This window comes from Fundulus heteroclitus, chromosome 16 (genome assembly GCF_011125445.2).
Source record: "Fundulus heteroclitus isolate FHET01 chromosome 16, MU-UCD_Fhet_4.1, whole genome shotgun sequence".
NCBI lineage: Eukaryota > Metazoa > Chordata > Actinopteri > Cyprinodontiformes > Fundulidae > Fundulus > Fundulus heteroclitus.
This window is the reverse complement of record NC_046376.1, coordinates 2,334,422-2,359,856: the sequence shown is the minus strand read 5'-3', so window position 1 is coordinate 2,359,856 and position 25,435 is coordinate 2,334,422. Positions and strand designations below refer to the sequence as shown.

Genomic DNA, 25,435 nt, shown 5'->3' with positions numbered 1-25,435 from the left:
CTCTACCATAGAAAGTACTCCTGGGTCAATGTGAGCTTCTGAGCTTTCTGTGTCTCTGCTCTGTCTTCTCTAACATAGAAAGTACTCCTGGGTCAATGTGAGCTTCTGTGCTTTCTGTGTCTCTGCTCTGTCTTCTCTAACATAGAAAGTACTCCTGGGTCAATGTGAGCTTCTGAGCTTTCTGTGTCTCTGCTCTGTCTTCTCTACCATAGAAAGTACTCCTGGGTCAATGTGAGCTTCTGAGCTTTCTGTGTCTCTGCTCTGTCTTCTCTAAGCCCCAGTGGGTGGAGGCAGATGAGCGTTCACACTGAGCCTGGTTCTGGTTCTGCTGGAGGTTCTCCTCCCTGTTAAAGGGGAGTTTTCCTCTCCACTGTCGCTTCATGCATGCTCAGTATGAGGGATTGCTGCAAAGCCATCAACAATGCAGACGACTGTCCACTGTGGCTCTACGCTCTTTCAGGAGGAGTGAATGCTGCTTGGAGAGACTTGATGCAACCTGCTGGGTTTCCTTAGAGAGGAAACTTTCTGAATCGACTCTGGAAAGAGCCTCGAGAAGAAGAAATATTTATGTGTCATCAGAATTGTATATTCCCATCAATTATGTCTTCTTCATTAAAGCATCCCTCAGGGAGCACAGGGCAGGTTGCAGCGCTCTGGGAGCAACCTGGGGTCACGAGTCTGTAGGGTTTCCATCTCAGAACGCCGGAGTGTAATATATAAATATATATAAATAAACTAAATAGACTTTTTTTTTACTGATTTAATGTGCAGGCATTTTCCAGTCAGACGGTCCTCAGAGCTGCAGAGGAACACAGCATCCAGCTTTTTGTTGTTTTCCTGCATGTTTCTGTGCAGTTCTCAGTCACAGCTTGTGTACGTTTCTGACTTTGCTCGTATTGTTTATGTTGTTTTGCCATCAGTTTTTCCCTCTGTTGTTATATGTGTGTTGATTTTTAATTTTCTTTTCTTACAGAGTTTTACTGCTTTTATGTGTCTCTGTAACCTGTGTATGGAATCTGTTTTGCACCTTTTGTGATTTTGTGAGTTTGCAGCAGCAGCAGGTCGTCCTGATGCTCTGAGTATCGCTGCAGACGCGTCTGAAACTTTCAGACACTTTGTTATGCAAAATAAAAACGCGGCCTTCTCGCGTCGGGTGGGCTGCGTGGCCACACAGGTTCATGCATATAGTTATCAGGGTAATAAGTTACGCAGATGTTTGGTTTTGAGGCCGGCCAGTTCGGTTCTGACCCGGGCGGCACAGCGCTGCAGCCGCGGCACGCTGTAATGTTTACGCGCGCCGCACCGCGCCGCTTGCCGCGCGCGGCAGCGGCAGGAAGTGTGCTGCTGAAGCGACAGCGGGGGACACGGCAGAAAAAGTCGGAGGGAGAGCAAGAGGCGAAAATAAGCATGTCTACGCCGTGAAAGGTGCACCATCTGCGGGTCCAGGCCGTGCATCGTTCCACCGGAGGGCGCACAGGCCACCCCACGGGTGAGTTTGGGGCGGAAAACGGAGGAAAGCCGATGTTTTCCACCAAAGGGGGGCCGCGGTGTGTTTGTCGGGATCTTTGTGTAGCTCCGCGCTAGCCGCAGCAGCGGAGGCAGCTTTCGGTCACCGAAGGCGGAGGAAAACCGGGAAACGGTGTCCGGGCCGGCGGTGCGGCTCCGCGGGAGCGCCGCTGGCGCGCTGGCTGCGGCTTTCTGCCCGTTTCTAACTTCCATTTTGCTGTTTTCTCTCATCGCGGGATGCTAACGGCTAGCCAGGCGCTAACTGTTAGCCCGGCCGAGCATCAGCTCCCTCCTCCGCCTCCTCGGCTCCAAAAACCCGTTATTTCCGTCCGAAAGCGCGGCGGAACCCTGTGCGGGGACCCGGCGCCGCGGTTCGGTGGGTGAATCGGAGCTCGGGGCTGGGCTGGATCCCGGCTGGCGTGTGTTTGCGTGGGGGACGCGGGCTAATCCCGCTAGCTGCGGTAAAATGGCTCGCCGCGGCGACTGAAAGCCATTTCAGATGTTCACGGGGTCTCCGTGGGAGTGGGCTGATGGCCGCAGGTGGGGTCCCGCATCACGGCGGAGACGGGCGGAGGGGGGGGGGCTCCCCGGAGCGGGGCAGGGCGGGATGACGGCGCCGCGCTGCCCCGCTCCGGGTGGGGGGCTCCGCGGCAGGAAATGTCGGGTCGTCCCGCTTTGTCCCGATAAATTCCTGCCGAGGCCGAACCGGAGCGGGAGGAGACGGGCCAAGGTCAGGCGGCCCCGGGGCGGCCGCCCGGTCCCGGTCCGGTTCTGGTGCGGGCGGGAAATGAGCGTCAGTCCGGGAGAAAAAACCCAGAGAAGTCAGCAGAACCCTTGAAGCGGGTCAGGCCGGGCTGCGTGGGTCCCGGTTCTTCCCGGTCCGCCTGAGGCCTCCGCAGGTTTGTTTACATGGAGATCCGGAGGGAAAGTTCTGATTGGCTGCGGCTCAGATTCACACCTGGCCCGGTGACCAGCTGCGGCCGGATCCAGGTAACTCTACCAGAACCAGCGTTGCTCCACAAGTTCAACAGAACCGCGTTGAACCGGAACCGCCGCGTCTGGCAGCGTGTAGTAATTCTATGTGGATCTAAAGGATAGACGGGCCAGATGTTACAGATGTGTCTGCCAGAGGCTGAGAAGATGGTTATCCTAACACTTCCTGATGTAGATCTATAGATATAGATAGTGAAGCTGCGTCACGGTTTGATTTAAGGTTCTAGAAATCTGTGAGAAACAGAAATAATTAGATTTAAGTTTGAGTGGGATAATCATTGTTTTGTTGTTGCAGCAAAAAGTGATAGAAAAATACATCAAAAAGCAGCAAAAATGGGTAAATAACTGCTGAGGAGTGCAAGAATAGTGAATATAAATATATAAAAACACATCTGAGCATTAAACGTATTGCTGGTGATTCTAAATGATGAAGATGTTTATCTGTTAATAATAATGGAAAAAAAAAAACAGTAAAATGTCAAAAGGAGAAAACTGTAAATGAACGCGTTGACGTAGCGTTACTCTGAGGGACGGGTCGGCCTATTAAAAGGTTCTACATCATATTTATACGTTCTCCTGGTTCCTCAGCAGAACCCAGAGACAGCCTGAGGAGATCAGTGAGCAGCCAGGAGGACATTGGACCTTTTACAGGAACCGGTCCAGACTTTCTCTCAGCACCAGGACGCCCAGACAGGAAGTTCTCCTGTGTTCTCTGGGTTCCTGGTGTTATTAAAAGGTTCCCCGTAATTCAGACTCTGATATCTGAACACGTCTGTGGGGAAATGTTCTGGTTCTGTTTTCACCTGAACAGCAGAGCTGACTAGATGTTCCTGAGAATCTGGTCTTCAGGTTGTTTGGGGTCAAACTCTTTGGATCCTTCTGGAAATCAGTGAATTTTCCCCTGATGGTGAAAGAGCCTGCAGGAAGGTGGAGCTGTCCTCACCTGGACGTCTGGATGAGGGACGCTGTCCTCACCTGGACGTCTGGATGAGGGACGCTGTCCTGTTGTGTTTAGAGCAGATCTGGCTGCTGCCGGCAGGTGAAGGATTTTAAAAAGCGTTTTATTATTATTATTATTATTATTATTATCCAGCTGTTTAGGCTCTTGGTTTATCGGTTCTGCTTTGTCGCCGGGCTGCAGCCCAAATGTGGACCAGACTCAGGAGACAAGATGGCTGTTTGTGCGGCAGCAGGCTGACAGGAAGTGGGCTGGGGGGGGGGGGGGGGGGGGTCGCACGCTCGACCCTGCAGGACCACCGGCTCCAGGAGACGAGATGAATGATGCAACAATCAGAACTTTTAGACTTTGTTCTGAGAGTAAAATCAGGAGCAATCAGAGAAGTTTGTTGTTGGTAATATTTTTAAATATTTCTGACGGCTCCACTGATATAAAATTCACCCCAGATATCTGAAACAACCCGAATAATCCGCATAAAATGAAATCAGGGATGGTAGTTATCGATTAATGTGTGGATCTGAAGTTGACTCGACTCATGATTAATTAAAAAGTGAAAACAGTTTTCTCTTGTATCAAGAGGGTCTTTCCATCACGTAAAGGTCGACATTTTTTACAATATGCTGGATTTAAAAAGATCCACATCATATATTTTGACTGTTTCTCATGGCGCCGGTTTTAAAATTTTAACACTGTTGTTAGATAAATGGTGTTAAATTAGGGCTGACATAAACAATTATTTTAGTAATCCATTATTCTGATGATTAATCAAGCAATGGGATAAAAAATTGACAATCTGCAGATTTTTCACATAATTAAGCTTATTTTATGAGTAAGAGAAATGAAGAAAAAAATGCAAATCAGCAAATAATTTAACTAATTAATTATTTTTTATAACAAGGATAAATTTGCAGCTAAAATGTTCTAAGATCGTAAATGTTCGAAGTTCATCCATTCAGTGCAGCTGCCTCTGCAGTGAAAATGGTTCCAAACAAAAAATGCATAAAGTTTAATTTGCATTTTACATTGTTTTTTTTTTTTTTTTAGATTAAAAAGCATAATTCTACTCATATAAAGCAGAACCATTCTAGTTTACTACAGGCCTAAATTAAACTCAACAAAATAATTACACATTCATCAAAGAGGTAAACAGTTAATTTAAATTCAGGCATAATTAATACGTCCTTTTTTCAAACTATTGTTACCCATATTTATTAAAATAGAAATACCTTTACTGTCCCGCAGTGGCAAAATCAGGTGGGCCGCGACACCAGACTGACACACAAGATTAATTAATTTGAGAAAAAAGCTAAATTTAAAGTTAAACTGTACAGCAGAAGAGAAAGGAAAATACTCTGCAATTATTAATAGATAATAAAGCATATTCAGATAAAAATCAAGTGTTCAAGTTAAATATTGAGGACAAATCCGTAGTAGAGTTACAGAATAATGTTATATTTTAGTCAAACTTTTTTTTCGTTGCCCAAATTAAGAAAATACTGCAAAGACATCCAACAGAACCAGAACCAGAACCAAACTCCTCTAAATTGGCGGCTCTGGTTTGTCTCTGCAGGTTTTTAGTGGAACCTGCTCCTGAAGTTATTTTAATTCTGCTTTGTTCTCTCCAACATCTTTAAACTGCAGCCAGCGGCTTTTTCTGCAGTCCCTCATAGTTATTTACAGAACAAACTAACAAACTCACCCTCTTTGTTTTCACATAATGGTACTGCCCTCACGTGATTGGCCGGCATGTTGACCAATCAAAGCAAGTTCAGGCGAGGGAGGACAGATGGGGGATGAGGAGCGAGCTGATTGGCAGATGATGGGTCCGAATTCGGTACTTTTATCGGTACCGACTGAATCCCATCGGTACTTTTATCGGTACCGACTGAATCCCATCGGTACTTTTATCGGTACCGACTGAATCCCATCGGTACTTTTATCGGTACCGACTGAATCCCATCGGTACTACTTCTTCTTTCTTCTCCTGAGAAACTCTTTTGTTGTTTTGCTGCCTCTAAACACCAACAACGTTACGCCACAGTGCAAAAGTGACTGCTTCGGTTTTCTTCTTCTACTAAATGCATTCAGAGCGGCAGCAGCTGAGGCGCACTGCTGCCCCCAGCAGGCCAGTTACACTAACTGCAGTGTTGTTGTTTGTTGCCACTTTAGCTGTTGCATTCTGGGATGTCGCTGATTTCCGCCTCTGGTCCCCAGTTGTGCGTAGAACCCAAGAGCCGCTGTGCTGCTTCTTTCTGTTTGGTTTGGTTCTGTCGGGTCTCTGTGATGGTTCTATCAGGTCTCTAATGGTTCTATTGGGTCTCTGGATGGTTCTGTCAGGTCTCTGTGATGGTTCTATCAGGTCTCTAATGGTTCTATTGGGTCTCTGGATGGTTCTGTCAGGTCTCTAATGGTTCTGTTGGTTCTCTAATGGTTCTGTTGGGTCTCTGATGGTTCTGTCGGGTCTCTAATGGTTCTGTTGGTTCTCTAATGGTTCTGTTGGGTCTCTAATGGTTCTGTTGGGTCTCTGGGTGGTTCTGTTGGGTCTCTGGATGGTTCTGTTGGGTCTCTGATGGTTCTGTTGGGTCTCTGATGGTTCTGTTGGGTCTCTGGATGGTTCTGTTGGGTCTCTAATGGTTCTGTTGGTTCTCTAATGGTTCTGTTGGTTCTCTAATGGTTCTGTTGGTTCTCTAATGGTTCTGTTGGGTCTCTAATGGTTCTGTTGGGTCTCTGGGTGGTTCTGTTGGGTGTCTAATGGTTCTGTTGGGTCTCTGATGGTTCTGTTGGGTGTCTAATGGTTCTGTCGGGTCTCTGTTATGGTTCTGTTGGGTCTCTGGATGGTTCTGTTGGGTGTCTAATGGTTCTGTTGGGTCTCTGGATGGTTCTGTTGGGTCTCTAATGGTTCTGTTGGGTCTCTGGGTGGTTCTGTTGGGTCTCTGATGGTTCTGTTGGGTGTCTAATGGTTCTGTTGGGTGTCTAATGGTTCTGTTGGGTCTCTAATGGTTCTGTTGGGTCTCTAATGGTTCTGTTGGGTCTCTGGGTGGTTCTGTTGGGTGTCTAATGGTTCTGTTGGGACTCTGGATGGTTCTGTTGGGTCTCTGGATGGTTCTGTCAGGTCTCTAATGGTTCTGTCAGGTCTCTAATGGTTCTGTTGGGTCTCTATGATGGTTCTGTTGGGTCTCTATGATGGTTCTGTTGGGTCTCTGATGGTTCTGTTGGGTCTCTAATGGTTCTGTTGAGTCTCTAATGGTTCTGTTAGGTCTCTATGATGGTTCTGTCGGGTCTCTATGATGGTTCTGTCGGGTCTCTAATGGTTCTGTCGGGTCTCTGGATGGTTCTGTTGGATCTCTGATGGTTCTGTTGGGTCTCTGATGGTTCTGTCGGGTCTCTAATGGTTCTGTCGGGTCTCTGGATGGTTCTGTTGGGTCTCTGGGTGGTTCTGTTGGGTGTGTAATGGTTCTGTTGGGTCTCTGATGGTTCTGTTGGGTCTCTGGATGGGCGCGGAGTGGGTGATGCATTCAGGAACATTAGGGAAAACTAAGCTTCCAGTTAAGTAAATGCAGGGGACTGAAGATTGCTATAGAAATTTATATCAACTGTAGATTCTTCTCATATTTAATGGGGCTTAAAATAGAATAATTTCTATATTTCTAAATATGGCTCTGGCCTGGTTCTGGTACCTGAAGTTAAAGTTCTGCTCAAACAGAACAGCTGATACCAGAACTGGACTAACTGGTAAACGGAGCCTGAATAAATCAGTAGAGATGGGATCAGTTTCTTCTCCTCATCATTTGATCCATGCAGGGTGTCTGATGCCATCAGCCTCAGCTGGCTTTAGCACCAGCTACCATGTGCTGAACACCAGGAATAAATAAAACGAGAGAAAATATCTAATAAATGACAAAGCTAAACACTACAATGTAAATAAATGCCGAGTTTCCCCCAGAAATTCTGGCTAGTTGGGTTTTCTGTCCATTAATATCACAGAATAAAACTTTAAATGAGCCGCCATCTTTCTGTTTATCGTTTAAATTTCTACACGGTTATATCTGAAGGCTGCCTGCCTTTCTTCCTTCATACTTCTTGATTAAATGAAAATCTATTTAAAATCCAGAGTTTAGAATATTTTTGAGCGTTACTTCATTCAATTTTAATTTTATGATATTTAGAATCTGTTTCTGGTCCATTCATGGAGTCCACCTAGCAACAAAAATGTGTTTTCCATGAATAACGCAGCATTTTATTTTAGCAATGGATGCAGGAAGGTGGATTTCTGTTTCCAACAGACTTTTAGTGATTTACGACAATCAGAGAAAATAATGATAATTTTGTAGGAATTGACAATAGAGACGTTTACTTGTTGAGAAGGTGCTGCATTTAGCGTTAATGTTTATAATAAACGAGTTTAAACAGATGTGATCATCCTGGTATTTAAAATACTAATTAAAAAGAGAGGAAATTAATTGATTTGTAGCAAAATATGTTTTACTGTTTTTACTTAAAACATGAGAGCGGATGAAAAATCACCGGATGTAATGCAGCAAGAAAGGAAAACGAGTTTATTATTCAGAGAAAATATAATGATTAAAATTGTGATTTTTATAACAATAATGAACTAACTGATAGATTTTGGTGTTTGCAAACATTAACAGTTTGTTGGAATCGTTCCTTTTATTGTTTTTCCACAGTTTTTATCCCAGGAGAAATCAATAAATATCACAATATGTGAATCTGTGTTAAAACGCAGCAGGTGGGATTTTTAGCGAGACCGTCGGTCCATTTAAGCCGGACTTTAAGCTTTTATTCTGGGTTTGTGAGGTTCTGGCTGTGAGCGGTGACACACTGAGAGAAAAACCAGCAATCATCGCTTCAGTTGTTGCAACAAATAAAATGTTATGTTGCTGATTTAAATGTTATGAGCATTAATAAGATCGCTGTCTGCTGCCGAGCTGAAATCATCTCACTTGTCCTAAAGTTGGAGTTAATAAGATAAATCTTTTATTTTTTTTAGTTTTTACACTTCATGTATTCATTCAATAACCAATTGTTACAATAAAATAATTACTTAAATATAAGGAAACAAACAGGTTTAATTTACAGCTGCAAATTTTTACGCCTGATGGTTTTCATGCTGCCCATCGGGATTCAAACCGGCCTCCCTGACCTAAAGTCACAGACGATCCTCCACGCAGGGACAGTCTGGGGAGTAAAAACATTATTATTATTATTATTATTATTATTATTATTATTATTATTATTATTATTATTATTATTATTATATCTGGAGTCCTGACAGGCTTGCTGGTTTATGGTGCCTCCTGTTTACCTGCAGGCAGGTGAGGCTGTGGGGGTGGCCATTAGTGGGGGTGTCCACAGTGGGGGATGTCCACAGTGGGGCTCAGGGGCCAAATCCGGCCCTTGGAAGGATGTTATGTGGCCCCCAATGACAATTCTGGCCCCCGAGCAAAGACACTGAAGAGATTTAGTGACTATAAACATGCTTTAGGTTGACATTTGGTCCATTCTGGGTGATTTTCAGATCCCTTTTCTATAAAAAATGGACTTTGTTTAATTGAAATTATGCATGTTTGTTGAAGTTAAGAATAAAATGAAAAAATCCTGACATAATCCTTTTTACTGTGGTTTTATTCATTTAGTTCAGTGCCTGCCGTTTTTAAACTGCCTCATAAAAAGGTTTGCTTGGCTTGTGTTTTTTTTTAAATTAAAACAACAAATAAAGTCTAATAAAATATTTTTGCTGTGTGAAAATGTTTGACCGTCGCTGCTTTCGAGTCTCATTTTTTTATTTTTTGTGTCACTGGTGGCTTTTATTGTGAAAGTAGGTTGGCAGAGAGGGGAAACGTTCTTTATAAATAAAAGTAAAAACTCATTTCTTTACATGTCAGCCATATTGAATGTGAGTTTTACGATTTGGACTTTAGAGCATAAATGAAGCGCACTGCTACATTTAAAGAAGATTTCCAATTTGCATATTTGTTCACGCATTTGTGACCCAGGCTGTAGGAGAGCTTTTGCCAAGACAAAAAAAAGGTATTAAAGGTATATAGCCACGTACGCTACAAGGCTGGTGTGGATGAACATGACTGGCCTGCAGAGTCCAGACTTCACAAATGTGTTTCTGGTAAAATGGTCAAAAATTCCCATAAACACTCCTAAACCTTGTAGACAGCAAATACTTTTGGTAATATAGTGTCTATGCCTACACCTAGAAGACCAAAATCCAGTTGATTATGGTAAAATAAGGCTATATACTCCAGACAGTGTTTTTCCTTTTATGAGCCTGAATAGAACCCAGCAACAGGCGCGATGAGCTGACAGAAACAGAGGTGGCGCCATCTACTGGCAGTAACGCAGAACTATTAGAAAGCCAGGCGGTCGCCATTGATGCAGCAACTAAATAAGTGCCGGCTGAGCCGACCGTGTTGTAATGCGTCTGGGGGGGGGGCAACAGCTCGATTACTCCACACTCGCCTCCATTGCTTCAGCTTGTTGACCAATTAACGCATACGCAGTGACGTAACCCCGGTCACATGATGTTTTAATGTTACATGTACACAGAAACGGCTATATTTACTATATTAGTGAGCAAAAACAAAGCTTCAAATACAAAAATAACAAAAACAAATGCTACGGCAGCAGGATATGATAATCTATCATAAAACATGCAGCATATACATTTTGTCGCGGCCTTCCATGTTCCAAAAAAACAAAATTCCAACATAGGCCGTGGGTGGTAACAGGTGGTTTGATTTGCACACACTTCTTACTTCATTGGTTTGTAAAAATATGGGATTTATTTCTTGAAAAAATATAGACAAAATAAAGACTAAAAAATGTCTTACAACTTGTTGAAAACGAAAAATAATCTCAATTTGCCGTTTGAAGTTCTAAAAGTGCGTGCAAATCAAACCACCTGTTACCACCCACGGCCTATGTTGGAATTGTGGTTTTGGAAGGCCGCGACATTTAAGTCAAAAAATCATTTACAAAACCTCCCGTCCACACCAGACATTTACCAAACGATAGATCTGCACCAAGCACCCGGTGTGTTCTTAATTACTCAAATTAATGGGAGGGTCTAACAATTAACAACGTAATCTAAACATTTCAAATCTAAAAATGAATTACAAATTTTGGTTCTAAACTAACTTAAATATATTCCAACTACCCAAAAGAAGAAAACTAAATTGTTAGAAAATACAATCCAAAAAATATATCATAAATGGCCACAACACATTTTAAAATGTCAACATCAATATGTACCTTTTTACAAATAGCAATTAAGTATGTTTGGAACTAAAAAATTACCTTTTTACAAAAGGATTTATCAATTTTAATACACACTACATAAAACAAACTGTACCAAAAAGACGTCAGAGCCACACAAAGTGAACGAGGCGAAGAAGTGGTTGATGTCGTGTGTGAATCAAATTCAGGGAATTATTTCAGTGCAACAGTTTCAGAGAGAAAATAGACGACTTTAAAAACTATATTTAGGTGACGAGGCAGCAGCAGCTGTGGTGTGCCTGTGAGACGGCGCTGAGGGAAGCAGCAGAAGCCGTTTTGATACCAGATTTCGGTACCCACACCTAATTCTGAAGGTGTGTTGGCCTTAATGTTGCCACGGCGATGCGCCACGATCAATTACATGTAGCTTTTTCGCTTCTTGCTTCAGACTAAATGGGGAGGAGCAGCGCAGCGTCTTAAACCGACATGACCGTAGCCTACCTTTACTTATAAAAACATGTTTTCTTTCATTCTTTTAAATACCGAAAATACGGACATGGGCAAAATGATGTCGGTTGTTGTCGTATATTGTTGGTTTATTGCCTAGTACCAACCAGGGATGGCTGTTTTATTGTTGTCGTGAATAAATTCCCATTGTAAGACTTGATTTATCATAACAACAATGAATCCCACTCAATGATGTTTGCAAAACCCAAAAAGTGACAGTATTGTGGGAAATATTTTAACCATTTTTCTCTACTATTGGTTCCATCAGAGCATCAGTAAATATATAAACACTTGGAAATTAGGGCTGAACAATTAATCGCATTTTCAATATAATCGCGATTTAAAAAAAACGCAATTTCCAAATCGCAGAGTCTGCAATTTTTGATTATGTAACAATTAGGGAATTAGACACGTCCATTAGGTGTCGGTAAAATGTTTAAAGTGGGTTTGCTCCACATGGAAGGGAAGACAGTTGAAGCAGTGAGATAATCTAATTTTATTACTTGTTTTAGAGTTTATATAATCATACATAGCATTAAGTTTAATACATAGACTTGCTTGTTGGTTGCACTTTATGTTCAACAAGGATTGATGTCCAAATCAACTAAAAGCTGTTCTCTTAAATAATATTCTGATTAATAAAAACATTAAAAATTGTTGTTTAAAATAGTCCTTGTTTACAAACATCTTTATTTAGAAGCCATTTTTGTTGATAGTGGTTAATGCAGAGAAAAGTCAAAATTGCAATTTTGGTTGAAATAAATTCTGCACCGAGTTTAGATGCTGCGGGTCTTTTAGCAACTAATTTGCACAGCAATGAAACAAGTTGATTTATTGTTTGTATATGTTTAAAAAGACTTGATAAATTAAACTGGGGGGGAAAAAATTGCATTAAATCGCAATATTAAGAAAAAAAAAATCGCATTTAGATTATTTTCCAAAATCGTTCAGCCCTATTGGAAATGTGACTAAATGGTTACTGTGTGCAGTTTGGTTATGAGAGTCGCTTTGTGTCAGGTGTCCTGGTGAAGCTTATTTTTAAACGTGGATCTTTTTTAAGACCCGTGTTTGTGTTTATTAGGCTTTGACAGAAGTAGCAGTCGCCTAAAAAAGGCTGAAAAAAGTTGTAAATACTTTTTTTATTCTCCATAAATGAATCAAATGTTAAGTTCTTGCCCCCCAGGCCCAGAAAAAAAAACACCCGACTTCCCTAAAACCCGACTAGTAAACATTGTAACATCTGAAATACAGGTTTGAATGAAGAAATCATAATTGTTGAGTTTCTGCCGCCCCATCATTAACGCTATCCTTCTCTCCTCCACAGTGACGCCTCATTGGCCGGCGTGCCCATCGCCCCTTAAGGCCCGCCAGCCCCCAGGGCGGGCCCAGATCGGCTGGAGCTCCTTCGGCGGGACAAAATGGCCTCGAGTCTCAGCTAAAGAGCTAAGCAGCCTCGTCTTCTCCCCTCCCCCCCTCTCCCCCACCCCCCCACCCCTTCACTGTTCATTACTACGCTGTGAACCGTGATTCCCTCCAACTGCTGCGGTGTAGAGTACTATGGCAATGCATGATATGAGTCGTGCCAAGGGATTCCCCTGTAAAGAATGTGATATGGTCTGTCCGAGTACTCCAAGCCTTCTAGAGCATATGAAAGCACATTATCAGCAGGAAGAGAGCGGTCGTTTCGAGTGTGAACAGTGTGGACGCATTTACAAGCACGCCGCCAGCCTAGCCAATCACAAGAAGTCTCACGAGGTCGGCTCCTTCCAGTGTCCGGTGTGTACGCGCACGCTGCCCAACGCGGTGGCCCTGAAGAACCACCTGCGGATCCACACCCTGTCCCCCAGCAGCGCGCACGCCGAGGAGGAGAACGAGGAGGCCCCCGAGGAGGCGGGCCACGACGAGAGGAGCTTCGGCCTGGCCCAGGACCTCTCGGATGGGTTTGGCCGCTCCCATTTGAACAACAGTGGCATGGGACATAGCATCCTGCCTGGCCACGAGACAGACGACCACGGGAAGAAAGGCTCCCCCGAATCCGACGACGCCTGGGACCGGCCGTTCAAGTGCGACCAGTGCGACCGCACCTACCGGCACCACGGCAGCCTGGTGAACCACAAGAAGTGTCACCAGCAGGGAACCTTCAAGTGCTCCGTGTGCTTCAAACAGTTCAGCAACCTGGCTGCGCTAAACAGCCACGAGAGAACTCACTCAAAGTTCAAGACTCCCGGGGCGACCATGGTGAGCAGCGGCGCCGGCGGCGGCGGCGGCGGCGGCGGCCTCCACGACTCGGAGCGCGGCGCCGGCTCGCAGTCGTCTCAGAGCGACGAGTCGGCCTCCTGCTTCTGCCACCTGTGCCAGGTGGCGCTGCCCAACAAGGCCGACTTCCAGGAGCACATCCTGCTGCACAACACCGCCTCGCCCTCGCTGGGCCTGCCGCGCAGCTTCCCCGGCATCATGCCTCACAACCTGAGCGCCGTTCGCTCCCCGGCGTACACCCCGGCCCTGGGCGACCCCCTGCCCCTGCCCCCGCTCCCCGCCGATAAACGGGGCCCCTATGATCCCATCATGGGCCCCCCGGTCAACAACCCCATCTACACGTGTGCGTACTGCGGGGCGGGGCACCCGGACCTGGACACCCTGAAGGTCCACTACCTGACCCACGACCCGCACCCCCCCTCCCACAGCCAGGACGGCTCCATACTCGCCTCGGACACGCTCAGCTCCGGATCCCAGGGGTCCGTGGCGTCGCCCTCCGGCGGCCGCGTGCCTCAGGCCAGCTCCCCGGACGACGAAGAGCGCCGCTTCAAGTGCGGCGAGTGCGGCAAAAGCTACCGGCACGCGGGGAGCCTGGTGAACCACAAACGCTGCCATCAGACGGGCCACTACCAGTGCACCATCTGCTGCAAGCAGTACCCCCACCTGGCGGCGCTGCACAGCCACCTGCGGAGCCACAAGGGCCGCCCCTCCAACCAGCCGATCAACAGCGACAACAGCGACTGGCTGTCCCCCGAGCCGCTCACGCTGGACTCGCAGCAGAGCTACGTCCAGGAGGGCGGCAGCACAAACACCCCCATCTCGCTGCCGGGAAACCTCGCCGACTCGGCTCACTTCGTGCCCGACGGCGGCCACAGCAGCGGCCTGGACTCCCTGGATTTCCACGACCGCTTCGACGGCAGCTCGCTCTCCCAGAACAGCTCCACCCACCGGCAGGCCGACAGACACGTGTGTGCCGACTGCGGCGAGATGTACGGCGACGTGTCGGGGATCAAGTCGCACATGTGTCCTCGCCGCGGCCAGCAGCAGCCGCCGCCACAGCAGCAGCAGCAGCAGCAAGGCAACATGTCCAACGGCTTCATGGGGAACATGAACTACCACGGCTCCGGCGGGACGTCCTTACCCTCCGGGAGCGCCGGCAGCATTAAAGAGGGCGGCAGGCCTTACTCCCAGAGCGGCGGGAAGAGGATGGGCAGCAACGAGAAGGAGGACGACGACGACGGAGAGGTGTACCAGTGCTCGGTGTGTGGCAACCACTACGCCAGCCTCAGAGCTCTGAGGAGCCACCTACGCAGCCACGCCAATAACCCCATAGGAGCAGGACCGTCCAGTCTGGACCAGGACTGGAGGATGATCTGCTCCACCTGCGGCCAGAGCTTCTCCAGGAAGCAGGACCTCCTCAACCACCAGCTGATCCACGGCCCCCAGAGGCCGGACGGCCCCCACCAGGGCATCACCGGCGGCTCGGCCAACGGCAGGGACAAGATGGACGGACGCAACCACATATGCGTGGACTGCGGCATGTTTTTTGCCGACCAGCACCACCTGGTCACTCACCTGTGCCCCGGTAAGAACCGAGCTATGAACAAGCCCGGCCTGAACGGAGCCAAAGGGATGTCCGGAGGCGACGGCGTCGCCGGGGGCAGCGGCGACGGCCGCAGGCCGATGGTCGATCAGAGCGACAAGCCCCACAAATGTGACCAGTGCGGACGAGGATACAGGCACCCCTGCTCGCTCCTCAACCACAAGAAGTCTCACAAGACGGGCGTCTTCCGCTGCCTGGTGTGCCAGAAACGCTACTACAACCTGCTGGCGCTGAAGAACCACCAAAGGACCCACTTTGACCTGAAAAGGTACCTTATGGTTCATCTTCAATTGTCTGAAAAAACCCCCTGGGTTCTTTCTTGGTGTGAATGGGTGATGATAGGAGTGAGATCTCCTCTGGTTCAGTGAAGGCATCTTCAATCGTCTGAACTGGTCTGAACTTTTAGATCTGTTCTTAAATACGGTTTCCAAAGACTTCCTAATATATTTCAAATACGTAAACTGTGTAAGTAGAAATGTGAGTTACTCGCGGGGGGAGGGGGGGGACCACATCATGAAATAAAGCTACGTTCACACAGCAGGGAAATGCGACCCAAATCCGATCTTTTTACGGCAGTGTGAACGATGAAAAATCCGATCTCTTCAAAAATCTGATCTGTGGCACTAATTCGGATACATATCAACGTATTTTTCAAAGCGGTCATGTTGCATTTTATCCGTGTTTGGCGTCGCTCTGCTGGCTCTCGCTACACGCCATCACAGCAGCAGCTAGCGCTCCGTAGACAACCGTTTAATAGCTAATAACTTACCTTCGTCTCGCTACCACGTGGTCTTAATGTTGTCGGCTCCCGTTGCTCAACAACTTTCTAATGATAACAAGAGATGCCGGCTTTTTTTTTAGGTTCTTTTGTAAACCAAACTTTATTGAACACTTGTAGAAACATTTACATTCATCGTAGCTTGTGTTGGAAAACGTGTCTTGATGCAGTTTGGAAGTCCTGCTGCCATCTTGGTTCTTTCTCCTTCAACCTGAGGTGGAGCTCTTGGGTTTTCGGACATTTCTCTGAGCTCCTCGCTCTGACCTTTAGTTGAACCTGCTGGGACGTTAGCTGGCTCAGATGTTTTCCTCTAGGGAATAAGTCTGTGGAAAAATAAACTTCAAAATCATTGGGATGTGGTTTTTCTACTCCTTCCCAAACCGATTTGTAAGGTTTTCACTCTGGGGCACCTTCTAGTGTCGCTAAATGAAGTACAGATCACCTCGCTGTTAAGCGCGTAATAATTAGTCATAAATGTGACCATGTCAACATGTCCTCTGTGTATTTGGTACCAAGCTAATAGCTAATAGCTAATAGCTACGGTCATCGTGTGAAATAGGTTTTGGCACTGTTGCCAAGTCCGCTTGTTTATTTCTAAACTAAATTTGCAGAACGGGGGAAGCGTTGCAGCTCGGAGCGGCGCAATGTGAACATACTGTGCCTCAGGCTAACAGCAGCTAGTGCGTTAGCTTATTTAGACCTGGGGGGGGGGGTCTCTCCCAGACAGGAACTTTACTGACCGTTTTATGCTGCTCTCAAAAATCGAGGCATTTCAAGTAAACAAACATCGCTTAGCCTGGCTGGGGGGGGGGGGTGCCCTGTTAGTTAGTGGCTGATAGCCTCTCCGGGACAAACAAATTTGTCATTTTTTAAACGTCATATCAAGTTTTTTTTTATTGTTTTCATCAGTTTAATGTTTTGTTGAGGAACTCAGTCATGTTGAGTTTTCCATTTTAGTCTTGCTCTAGTTTAAGACGGAATATTTGGTTTCCCTCCTTAGAGTTGGTTCGCCTGAATAGATGTAGAAGCTTGTTATTTATCTCCTTCATCCTTGTAAGAATAAAAACCCCATGTGTCCAAGAATGGTTCCCTGTGGAACTCCATGGACGATCCCAGAACTTTGTTGACAGACAGCTTGAGGTTCTCTTGTTCTAGAGCTGAACGTAAACCATCTTCTCGTACTTTTTCTTGTAGGAACATTGTGGTGGTTATGTGTCTCCTTCACCTTTTGTCCTTCCTGCTCCAGGCACAAGTGTGAGGAATGTGGCAAAGCCTTCAAGATCCAAAAGCAGCTCATCAACCACCTGCGCCTCCACGAGGAGCACCGGGCCAAAGGTCTGGTCCGGACCGGCCCCAACGGGTCCCGCTTCCAGCAGCCCGGTCCGTCTCAAATGCAGACGATGAGAGCGGAGTCGTCAAAGGGTCCCGTGATGGGGGTCAAGTACAGCCATCAAGGCTTTAAGAAGCCCTACTCCTCCGCCGGCACCTCCAGGCCCCAGAAGTTCGACCCGGCTGAAAGCGGCCGCAGACCGTTCGCCTGCGAGGAATGCGGGAAGACGTACCGCCACGCCGGCAGCCTGGCCAATCACAAGAACCTCCATAAAATCGGGGAGTACCACTGCAACGTCTGCAACTCCACCTACCCCAACCGGCTGGCCATGAAGAACCACCTGCGCCTCCACTTCGCCCAGAAGAAGCACAACTGCCAGGAGTGCGGCAAAGGCTTCCGCACGCAGCGGCAGCTCGCCACCCACACCACGGCCGGCCTGTGCAAGGGCCCGCAGGGGCCCGGCGCCCAGATGGACTTTGAGTGCGACGGCTGCTGCGAAGGCTTCGCCACCGCCGACGAGCTGGCGGCTCACGACTGCCCGGCGCAGCACCTGCCGTCGTCTTCCTCCACCAGCAGCTCGGCCAACATCAGCCTGGAGAGGAGCTCCGTGGACCTGGACTCGGACGAGCGGCCGTACGCCTGCGACCTGTGCAGCTGCACGTACAAACACGCCAGCTCTCTGCTCAACCACAAGCACACCCACAAGACGGGCAACTTCCGCTGCAACTTCTGCGACAAGCCCTACACCAACTACATGGCCTTGCGCAACCACATGCGCATTCACACGCAGCGCAAGAAGCACATCTGCCACACGTGTGGGAAGGCCTTCCGGCTGGCCAGGTTCCTGCGGAACCACCAGAAGGTGCACGAGGAGGGCGCCACCCCGTTTGGCTGTCCCAGCTGTGGCAAAAGCTTCCAGGGGAGGTCCGGTCTGGCCCGGCACCGCTGCGGGGACAACCAGGTAGGCATGGAGGTCAGGAGGAAGGCCGCTGCCCCCCCGGGAGAGGGAGAAGAGTGTCGGTACACGTGAGTTCTCGTCAGTTGTTTGTGATTCTTCGAAGTTGGACAAAAAAACAAGTAGTGCAGATAAATTTAGGTCTCTGCGTGTCTATTACAGGTATATGATCTCCAATCCGGCTTCCTTGGGACCATACGCGTGCCGGAATTCGGATTTTTCTGAAGTTTGGACAGATTGAATTAGAGACCAGATAAGTCTTCCCCGTTTGCTTTCAGTTAGCATATCTCACACACTGTAGTTTGTAGGCTGCCTTCAATCAATCATGTCATGTTCAGATGTTGTTGACTTGCTGTTTTCTTCTCTGACTGAAGCTTTGTGTGTGTGTTCCTCTCACTGTGTCTGATCTGACGGCCGCTGAGCAGAGCAGAGCCAGCCGCTGCATTTTTAGACGGTCTGGGGAGAGCGGGGAGTATTGGGAGCTAGCTGCACTGCGCATGTCGACATGTTAGCGCAAACGTAGCGCTAACGTAGCACAAACAAAGCGCAAACGAAGCGCAAACGTAGCGTTCACGTAGCGCAAACGTAGCGCAAACGAAGCGCAAACGTAGCGCAAACGTAGCGCAAACGAAGCGCAAACGTAGCGTTCACGTAGCGCAAACGAAGCGCAAACGTAGCGTTCACGTAGCGCAAACGTAGCACAAACGTAGCGCAAACGAAGCGCAAACGTAGCGCAAACATAGCGTTAACGAAGCGCAAACGAAGCGCAAACGTAGTGCAAATGTAGCGCAAACGTAGCGTTCACGTAGCACAAACGTAGCGCAAACGAAGCGCAAACGTAGCGCAAACGAAGCGCAAACGTAGTGCAAACGAAGCGCAAACGTAGCGCAAACGTAGCGCAAACATAGCGCAAACGAAGCGCAAACGTAGCGCAAACGTAGCGCAAACATAGCGCAAACGAAGCGCAAACGTAGCGTTCACGTAGCGCAAACGTAGCGCAAACATAGCGCAAACGAAGCGCAAACGTAGCGTTCACGTAGCGCAAACGTAGCGCAAACGTAGCGCAAACATAGCGCAAACGAAGCGCAAACGTAGCGTTCACGTAGCGCAAACGTAGCGCAAACGTAGCGCAAACGTAGCGCAGCGGCCGCCGACTCTCCTGCAGACTCGCTCAGCGTACCGTTTTAGACCCGCTAAGCCGAGGCAGGGCGGCGTGCGCAGTGCACGAAGCTGCAGATACGTCCCCCTTTCTCCCAGCTTGTGTGTCCATGTCCCCCTCCCCCCCCACCTGTCCACCCAGCAGTGCCCCCAGTGACCTGTGTAGAGACGTTAGCTAGTGCACCAGTTTGTAGAAAGCTCTGAGCCGGATTTCAGATCATATACCTGTATGTGAACCTTATCAGACGCTAACGATGACGTCCCGTGCCCCGCCTCCCGTCACTAATCTTCCTCCCTCCCCCCCCCTTACTGTCTCTGCACAGATGTGATCAGTGTAGCCGGTCCTACCGCCACGCCAGCTCCCTGCTCAACCACAAGAACACCCACACCGTCGGCATCTACCACTGCGCCGTGTGCCTCAAGACCTACAACAACCTGCTCGCCCTCAAGAACCACCGCCGCATCCACTCTGAGACGCGCCGCCACCGCTGCCACGACTGCGGGAAGGCGTTCCGCGTCTCCTCCCAGCTCTACAACCACCGCCGCGTCCACCAGAAGCAGCGGGAGCTGACCTGCCGGTCCTGCCAGCGGGCCTTTCCCACGCAGGCCAGCTTCAGGCTACACATGGAGATCACCCACGGCCAGGTGCCGCAGCCCCGCCAGCCCAGACCCCAGCAGCACCGGCCGGGGGGCTCCCAGGAGCTGGGCTGGGGGTCGGGCCTCGACCTCACCCTCATGCAGGAGCAAGGACTCGCCCCCGGCAGCTTGGCTAAAGGCCGCGGCCGAGAGGGCAACGCCGAGGTGGACAAGCCGCACGTGTGCAACCAGTGCGGGCGCTCGTACCGCCACGCTAGCTCCCTGCTCAACCACAAGAACAGCCACAAGACCGGCACCTTCTTCTGCTCCTCCTGCCAGAAGGAGTTCCCCAACCTCATGTCCCTCAAGAACCACCGCCGCATCCACACCGAGCCCAAGCGCTACCAGTGCCCCGACTGCGGCAAGTCGTTCCGGGTGTCGACGCAGCTCATCTGCCACCGCCGCATCCACACCAAGGAGAAGCCGTTCTCCTGCCAGCAGTGCGACAAGCGCTTCTCCTCCAAGTCCAACCTGCGGCACCACATGAAGGTGCACTGGAACAGCGGCGGGCCGCGCCCAGCCGCTGCCGCCGCGCCCAACTACCTGGGCATGCCCGGCGGACCTTTCGTTTAGGCCGGGGGTTCTTGGGTCTGTGGAGGTGCCAAACCGTAGCTTAACCCTCCTCCTCCTCATTGTGTGGTTAAAGTGTGTGAGGACAGATAATCGCACACAGACTGTCTGCAGACCACCTCCCCCGCTGCATGTTGCCCCCCCCATCCCCCAAAGCTGCAGCGCCCGAGCCTGACCTGGACTGTAGGGTCGCCGGGTCGCTGCCGGTTCCTCTGGTGGCCTTCGTCAGTGTCTAAAGCCTTCTCACTCTAAAACGTAGCACGGGTGGAGCTCAGCTGGCGTCCCGCCGTCAGGCAGCAATGAACCATGGGAACTTTTCAGACTCTAGACGGCCGTGTGCTGCGGCAGGAAGACGCTTCCTATCGTTCGGTTCACACACACGGACTCAGAGCTGACGACGACACAAAGAAACTGTCTCTTGTTAATTAGCTCGTTAAGACACGTCCTCACATTTCATTGGCTTTCGTCAGACCACAGCGTCGTGTTTGTATTTAATACTGTGAACTCCTGATGTACCATAACCAACACACTGAAACCTGAAGCAACTCACACTTCTCTCCCTTCACAAGGTAAAAATGTTCAGAGCAAACGGTTGATGGAGCAGCTGGGAACTCTGGATCGGTCTCAACATTTCTGGCTTCAGATCTGTAAAGAAAAGGAAAATATTTTGAGTTATTGTGGCCAAATAATGCCGGAGTTGAAGGAAACCTTTTAAAAGGCGGGTTCACTGTGCAGCTGAATATAAACCCATAAATTTATTAAAGACGCTGATCTGTTTGCTACGGTGGCCCAGAGGGCTCAGAGCATCAAGTCTAGCTCAGCTTGACCTCACCTGGCGGACGGAAAGAAAACTGGGATATGAATATTCCCGTTAAAGGGCTAGTTTACTTTTTTTAAATAAATTGGGCGGCAGGGGATCGTAAGGTTTACGGTTTCGTTTACAAAGGCCAGACATAGATAATAATAGAAATATGAAACAGAACCGGTTCAGCCATGTTTTTCAGCTCTCTTCATTTTTAAGAGACTTTGTTTTAATTAACTTTATTATACAATCTTTTAAGGGAAATTGCAGTGATGATGAATCTACATTTCCCCTCAGTCCTGTTGAGCTTCAGCATCAATTATCGACACGCAGAGCTTGAATGCAGCACACGAACTGTGTTTGGATGTGTTGAAGAGAACAAACTTAGACTAAAGAATAAAATTTCCTTCTGGTTTGCAGTTTTTACCAACTAGGAGAATATCTTATAATAGACTTTTAAAGCTAGACTTATTTTTCTGTCTAATAATGAATAATAGTTTTCGTGAAGGCAAGAAGGTGAAGAAGTCCAGTCACAACTGGGGTTGTCCAAATTAATCTATCGAAATCATTGATTCTAAACAAAACAATTATTCAAAGATATTAATTTTCATCTAGATTGATATAAACTGACCCATTTGGCCAAACTGTGGCCCTTTTCGGGCTGCAGAGACCAAGCCGCTCAGCTCAGCAACGATCTGCTGCTGGGAGTTTAAACAAAAAAACACGTGAGAGGCTCGTTAGCAGCAATAAAAACAAGAGAAACATTTCTGATGAGCCAGACGCACAATAAAAGCGAAACTAGCTACGCTAGCACTACAAGCTATGGCTACAAGTCGGCACTACACGCTAATGCTACATGCTATCGCAACAGGCTAGTGCTACAAGCTGACTTGTAGCACTAGCTACAAGCTACCTAGTGCTAGCTTGTAGTGCTACAAGCTACCTAGTGCTAGCTTGCAGTGCTACCTAGTGCTGGCTTGTAGTGCTACAAGCTACCTAGTGCTAGCTTGTAGTGCTACTAGGTAGCTTAGCTTGTAGCACTACAAGCTATTTCTACAAGTCATTGCTACAAGCTAGCGCTAGGTAGCTACCTAGCTTGTAGTGCTAGCTTGTAGTGCTACAAGCTACCTAGTGCTAGCTTGCAGTGCTACTAGGTAGCTTAGCTTGTAGCACTACAAGCTAAGCTACCTAGTGCTAGCTTATAGTGCTACAAGCTACCTAGTGCTAGCTTGTAGTGCTACTAGGTAGCTTAGCTTGTAGCACTACAAGCTATTTCTACAAGTCATTGTTACAAGCTAGCGCTACGACCCTGATGTTTGACAGCAACTTTAACGATTCAATTAAATTCAATTTTATTTACATAGTGCCAATTCATGAAACCTGTTATCTCAAGGCACTTTACAAAGTCAAATTCATCCATAGGGGGAAACGATGGGGGAAGTTTCCCCAAATCCCTTTTTGAATAACTGTGCAAGGCCTTCTTACCTGCTCTTTGGCTCCTCATGGGGATCGTGTGAAACAAAAATCTCCCAAGTCCACTCTGGTCTCATTTCTTTCTACTGAGGCCTTCCTCTTCTTCTCATAAACATGAACACGGTTCAGTTCTTGTGACTCTGTCATGTTCAAAGTCTACGGTGAGAGCAGCGGAGCTACAATGAACGGCTAACACCGAAGCTAACCGCTAAGCTAACGGATACATAAACACTAGAAGTGATCCGTATGAACCCGTGGCGTCTCTGTGGGTCCATCAGCCTTTTTCTGTATCGGTCGAGCTCTACTTGAACAGTTCTGATGTGAACCGGCTCATTGAGCCATTCAGGATGACTCGGTGGAAAGGTCCAGTTTGTTCCACGTCTCCAACATCCGGTTGTTTTTTTCCGTTAACAAGTAGTTCTTCTGTTACTCGACTCGGACCTCGTCAGCTGTTTAAAACGTCGCCATGATGTCAGCAGGGGTAGAGCAGGTGCGTGATGCATTTAGGAGTGCTGGGAAAAACGAAGCTCCACAGGACTAGATGCTGAAATGTAAAGATTATAGAAATTTGTATGTGGGATGACACCTAGTAGTTTAAATCTGAACAGCCTGCCGTCTCTAAACAGTCCTGCTGCTGCTGCTGCTGTGAATTTTTACTTCCACAGGACAAGTTTTATTCTGTTCTGTGTCCATGTTTACAGGCTGCTGCTCTTATACCAACATAAAATACCAAAATGCAAATGTTGGGAACCCTGGGAAATCTCATTTGATTGGCTCAGGAACCAGGAAGTAAACGCGTGCTACACCCTGAAAAACTGTTGATGGAGACGATTGAATGTTTAATGGGAATGTGGTTAATTTCACAGTAAATTTCTTACTTATTGCTCCTTTAAACTTCCTACATTTAGATGGAATCACCCCAGAGAGGCTTTTAAAGCAGAATTTTCAGACTCCACATGTGTTTCAGAGCGGGTTACTCAGCCCTTTGGACCAGAACCGTGAACACAGTGCTCGTCCGTCAGACCTTTCCCAGGAAGGTTGTTGTTTTGCTCTTCTGAACTCTCGGCCACCGTAGCTTACAGACCACAAAGTTAACCCAAGAGTTTCCTTTCTAATCAAAATCTAACGAATCGGATCAGAGACGGTTTTGGTTCCAAAGGTTCTTGTCCCAAACGTTGACATCTGATCCAGGTTTGGTTTCCAGTCTCAGGCTCAGGAGGTTTCATCACAAACTCATAAACTCTGAACTTTTCTGACCGGATCTGAGGCCAGAAACGCACTCGTCACCTGACTGATCACATGATCTATCAGCCAATCAGTGACTGATGCAGTCCACAGCGCCACCTGCTGGCCACAGGCAGGGGTCTGATGGGAACAGCTTCAGTAACCCTCTTATTTCACTCATCTGCTGAAAAAAACCAACAGAACTTCATCAGAACTGAGCCGCGTTTCACTAGGAGAACCAGCAAGCGGTCGACTTTAGTTTCGTTGTTCAATAACTGACTGGTTCCTGCAGGAGTCCATGTGTGTGAACCAGAACCAGCTCAGAACTGATCCCACTCTGATCCTGGACCTGAACAGAACCCGGCCCTGATCCGGCTCCCGGACTGCCCTGACCCAGCCGGGAGGACTGTGTGTGTCGTACTCGCTGTATCTGCAGTTTTGTAAGAAGGAAGCAGATCCCGTAGTAACTCATTTATTTATATGAAGCTGATTATTGATGATTAACTCTTGTATCGGACCGCCTAGTGTTTAGGATGTGAGTTTAGAGCCGTGTCGATGTGAAGCACCCCTCTGCTCGGAGCTGACGGACCCATCCGGACCCATCCGGACCATCCGGACCCTGCCTTCTTCACCCCGTGACGTCGTGCCGACTCTCTGCTTCCGTACGGACTTCCTGACCGAGTCAGCGGGACGTCCCGGCTCTGTCCCACTTCCTGTATTTATTGGTGTTTCTTTCCCGTTTCCTTATTTAACTGTTGGAAGCCTGTGTGTCTGTCAGCGTGTTGAGGAGCACCGGTGCTAGTCAAAAAAAAAAAAAAAGAATAAAAGTAAAGTGAAAGCCGTGCAGTGACCGTCAAGTGCTGTAGGAGTCCGTGTGATCTAGAACACAGAAATATTCCCCGTCTATCCGCCGTCTGTCCTCCTCCGACACTTCCTGCCTGCATTTTCTGTAGATTAGAGAAGAAGAAAGTCTGGAGCAGCTGTTATCCTCCGTTTGAAGCTCTAACTTTGTTTTCATGCGTATATATGATGTAATGCTTACTATACACTTTTATAAACTATGTTTTGATAATTCATTTCTTAACAGAGAACTTGTCCATATACTATAACCCTTACTGCTGAGTACTGAAAATAAATAGATGAGAAAAATAAAATCCCAGTTCCCGAGTCTGATTCTTCTGTCAGAGAGCAGGGGTGGAACTCCGGGATGTACGGAAGGCCACAAGTGTCACAATTCAATGAAGCATTTTTTTATTTAGTTGGAAGGAATTCTTTAACTTTGTCATAGAAAAATAAAGCTTTATTTTCAGTTATTTCAGTAATTATTTCCTTCTCCCACGTTACAGCAAATTATTTCTTTCTTTCAGGGGGTGGGGTTAACTGCTGCATGCAAGATTGATTGGTCTAAAGTGGCTTTGCAGTGTAACCAATCAGGTGTCAG

General features: G+C 47.8%; 1 protein-coding gene across 3 annotated transcripts in view; it reads left to right on the top strand.

The window, feature by feature from the left end:
- Positions 1 to 1,037: 1,037 nt before the first annotated feature.
- si:dkey-89b17.4 (zinc finger protein 646) overlaps positions 1,038 to 25,435 on the top strand; it is a 26,173-nt gene continuing 1,775 nt past the window's right edge. Inside the window, exons 1-5 of one of the 3 annotated variants that reach the window (XM_036148647.1) lie at positions 1,038 to 1,489; positions 12,534 to 15,336; positions 17,093 to 18,202; positions 18,294 to 18,384; positions 19,611 to 19,695. In XM_036148647.1, the coding sequence (XP_036004540.1) occupies positions 12,767 to 15,336; positions 17,093 to 18,202; positions 18,294 to 18,372 (3,759 nt within the window). In that variant the 5' untranslated portion in view covers positions 1,038 to 1,489; positions 12,534 to 12,766 and the 3' untranslated portion in view covers positions 18,373 to 18,384; positions 19,611 to 19,695. Of the gene's footprint in view, positions 1,490 to 12,533; positions 15,337 to 17,092; positions 18,203 to 18,293; positions 18,385 to 19,610; positions 24,814 to 25,435 lie in introns of those variants that run through there. The other 2 variants (XR_004933032.1, XM_036148646.1) reach the window with 2 other exon arrangements.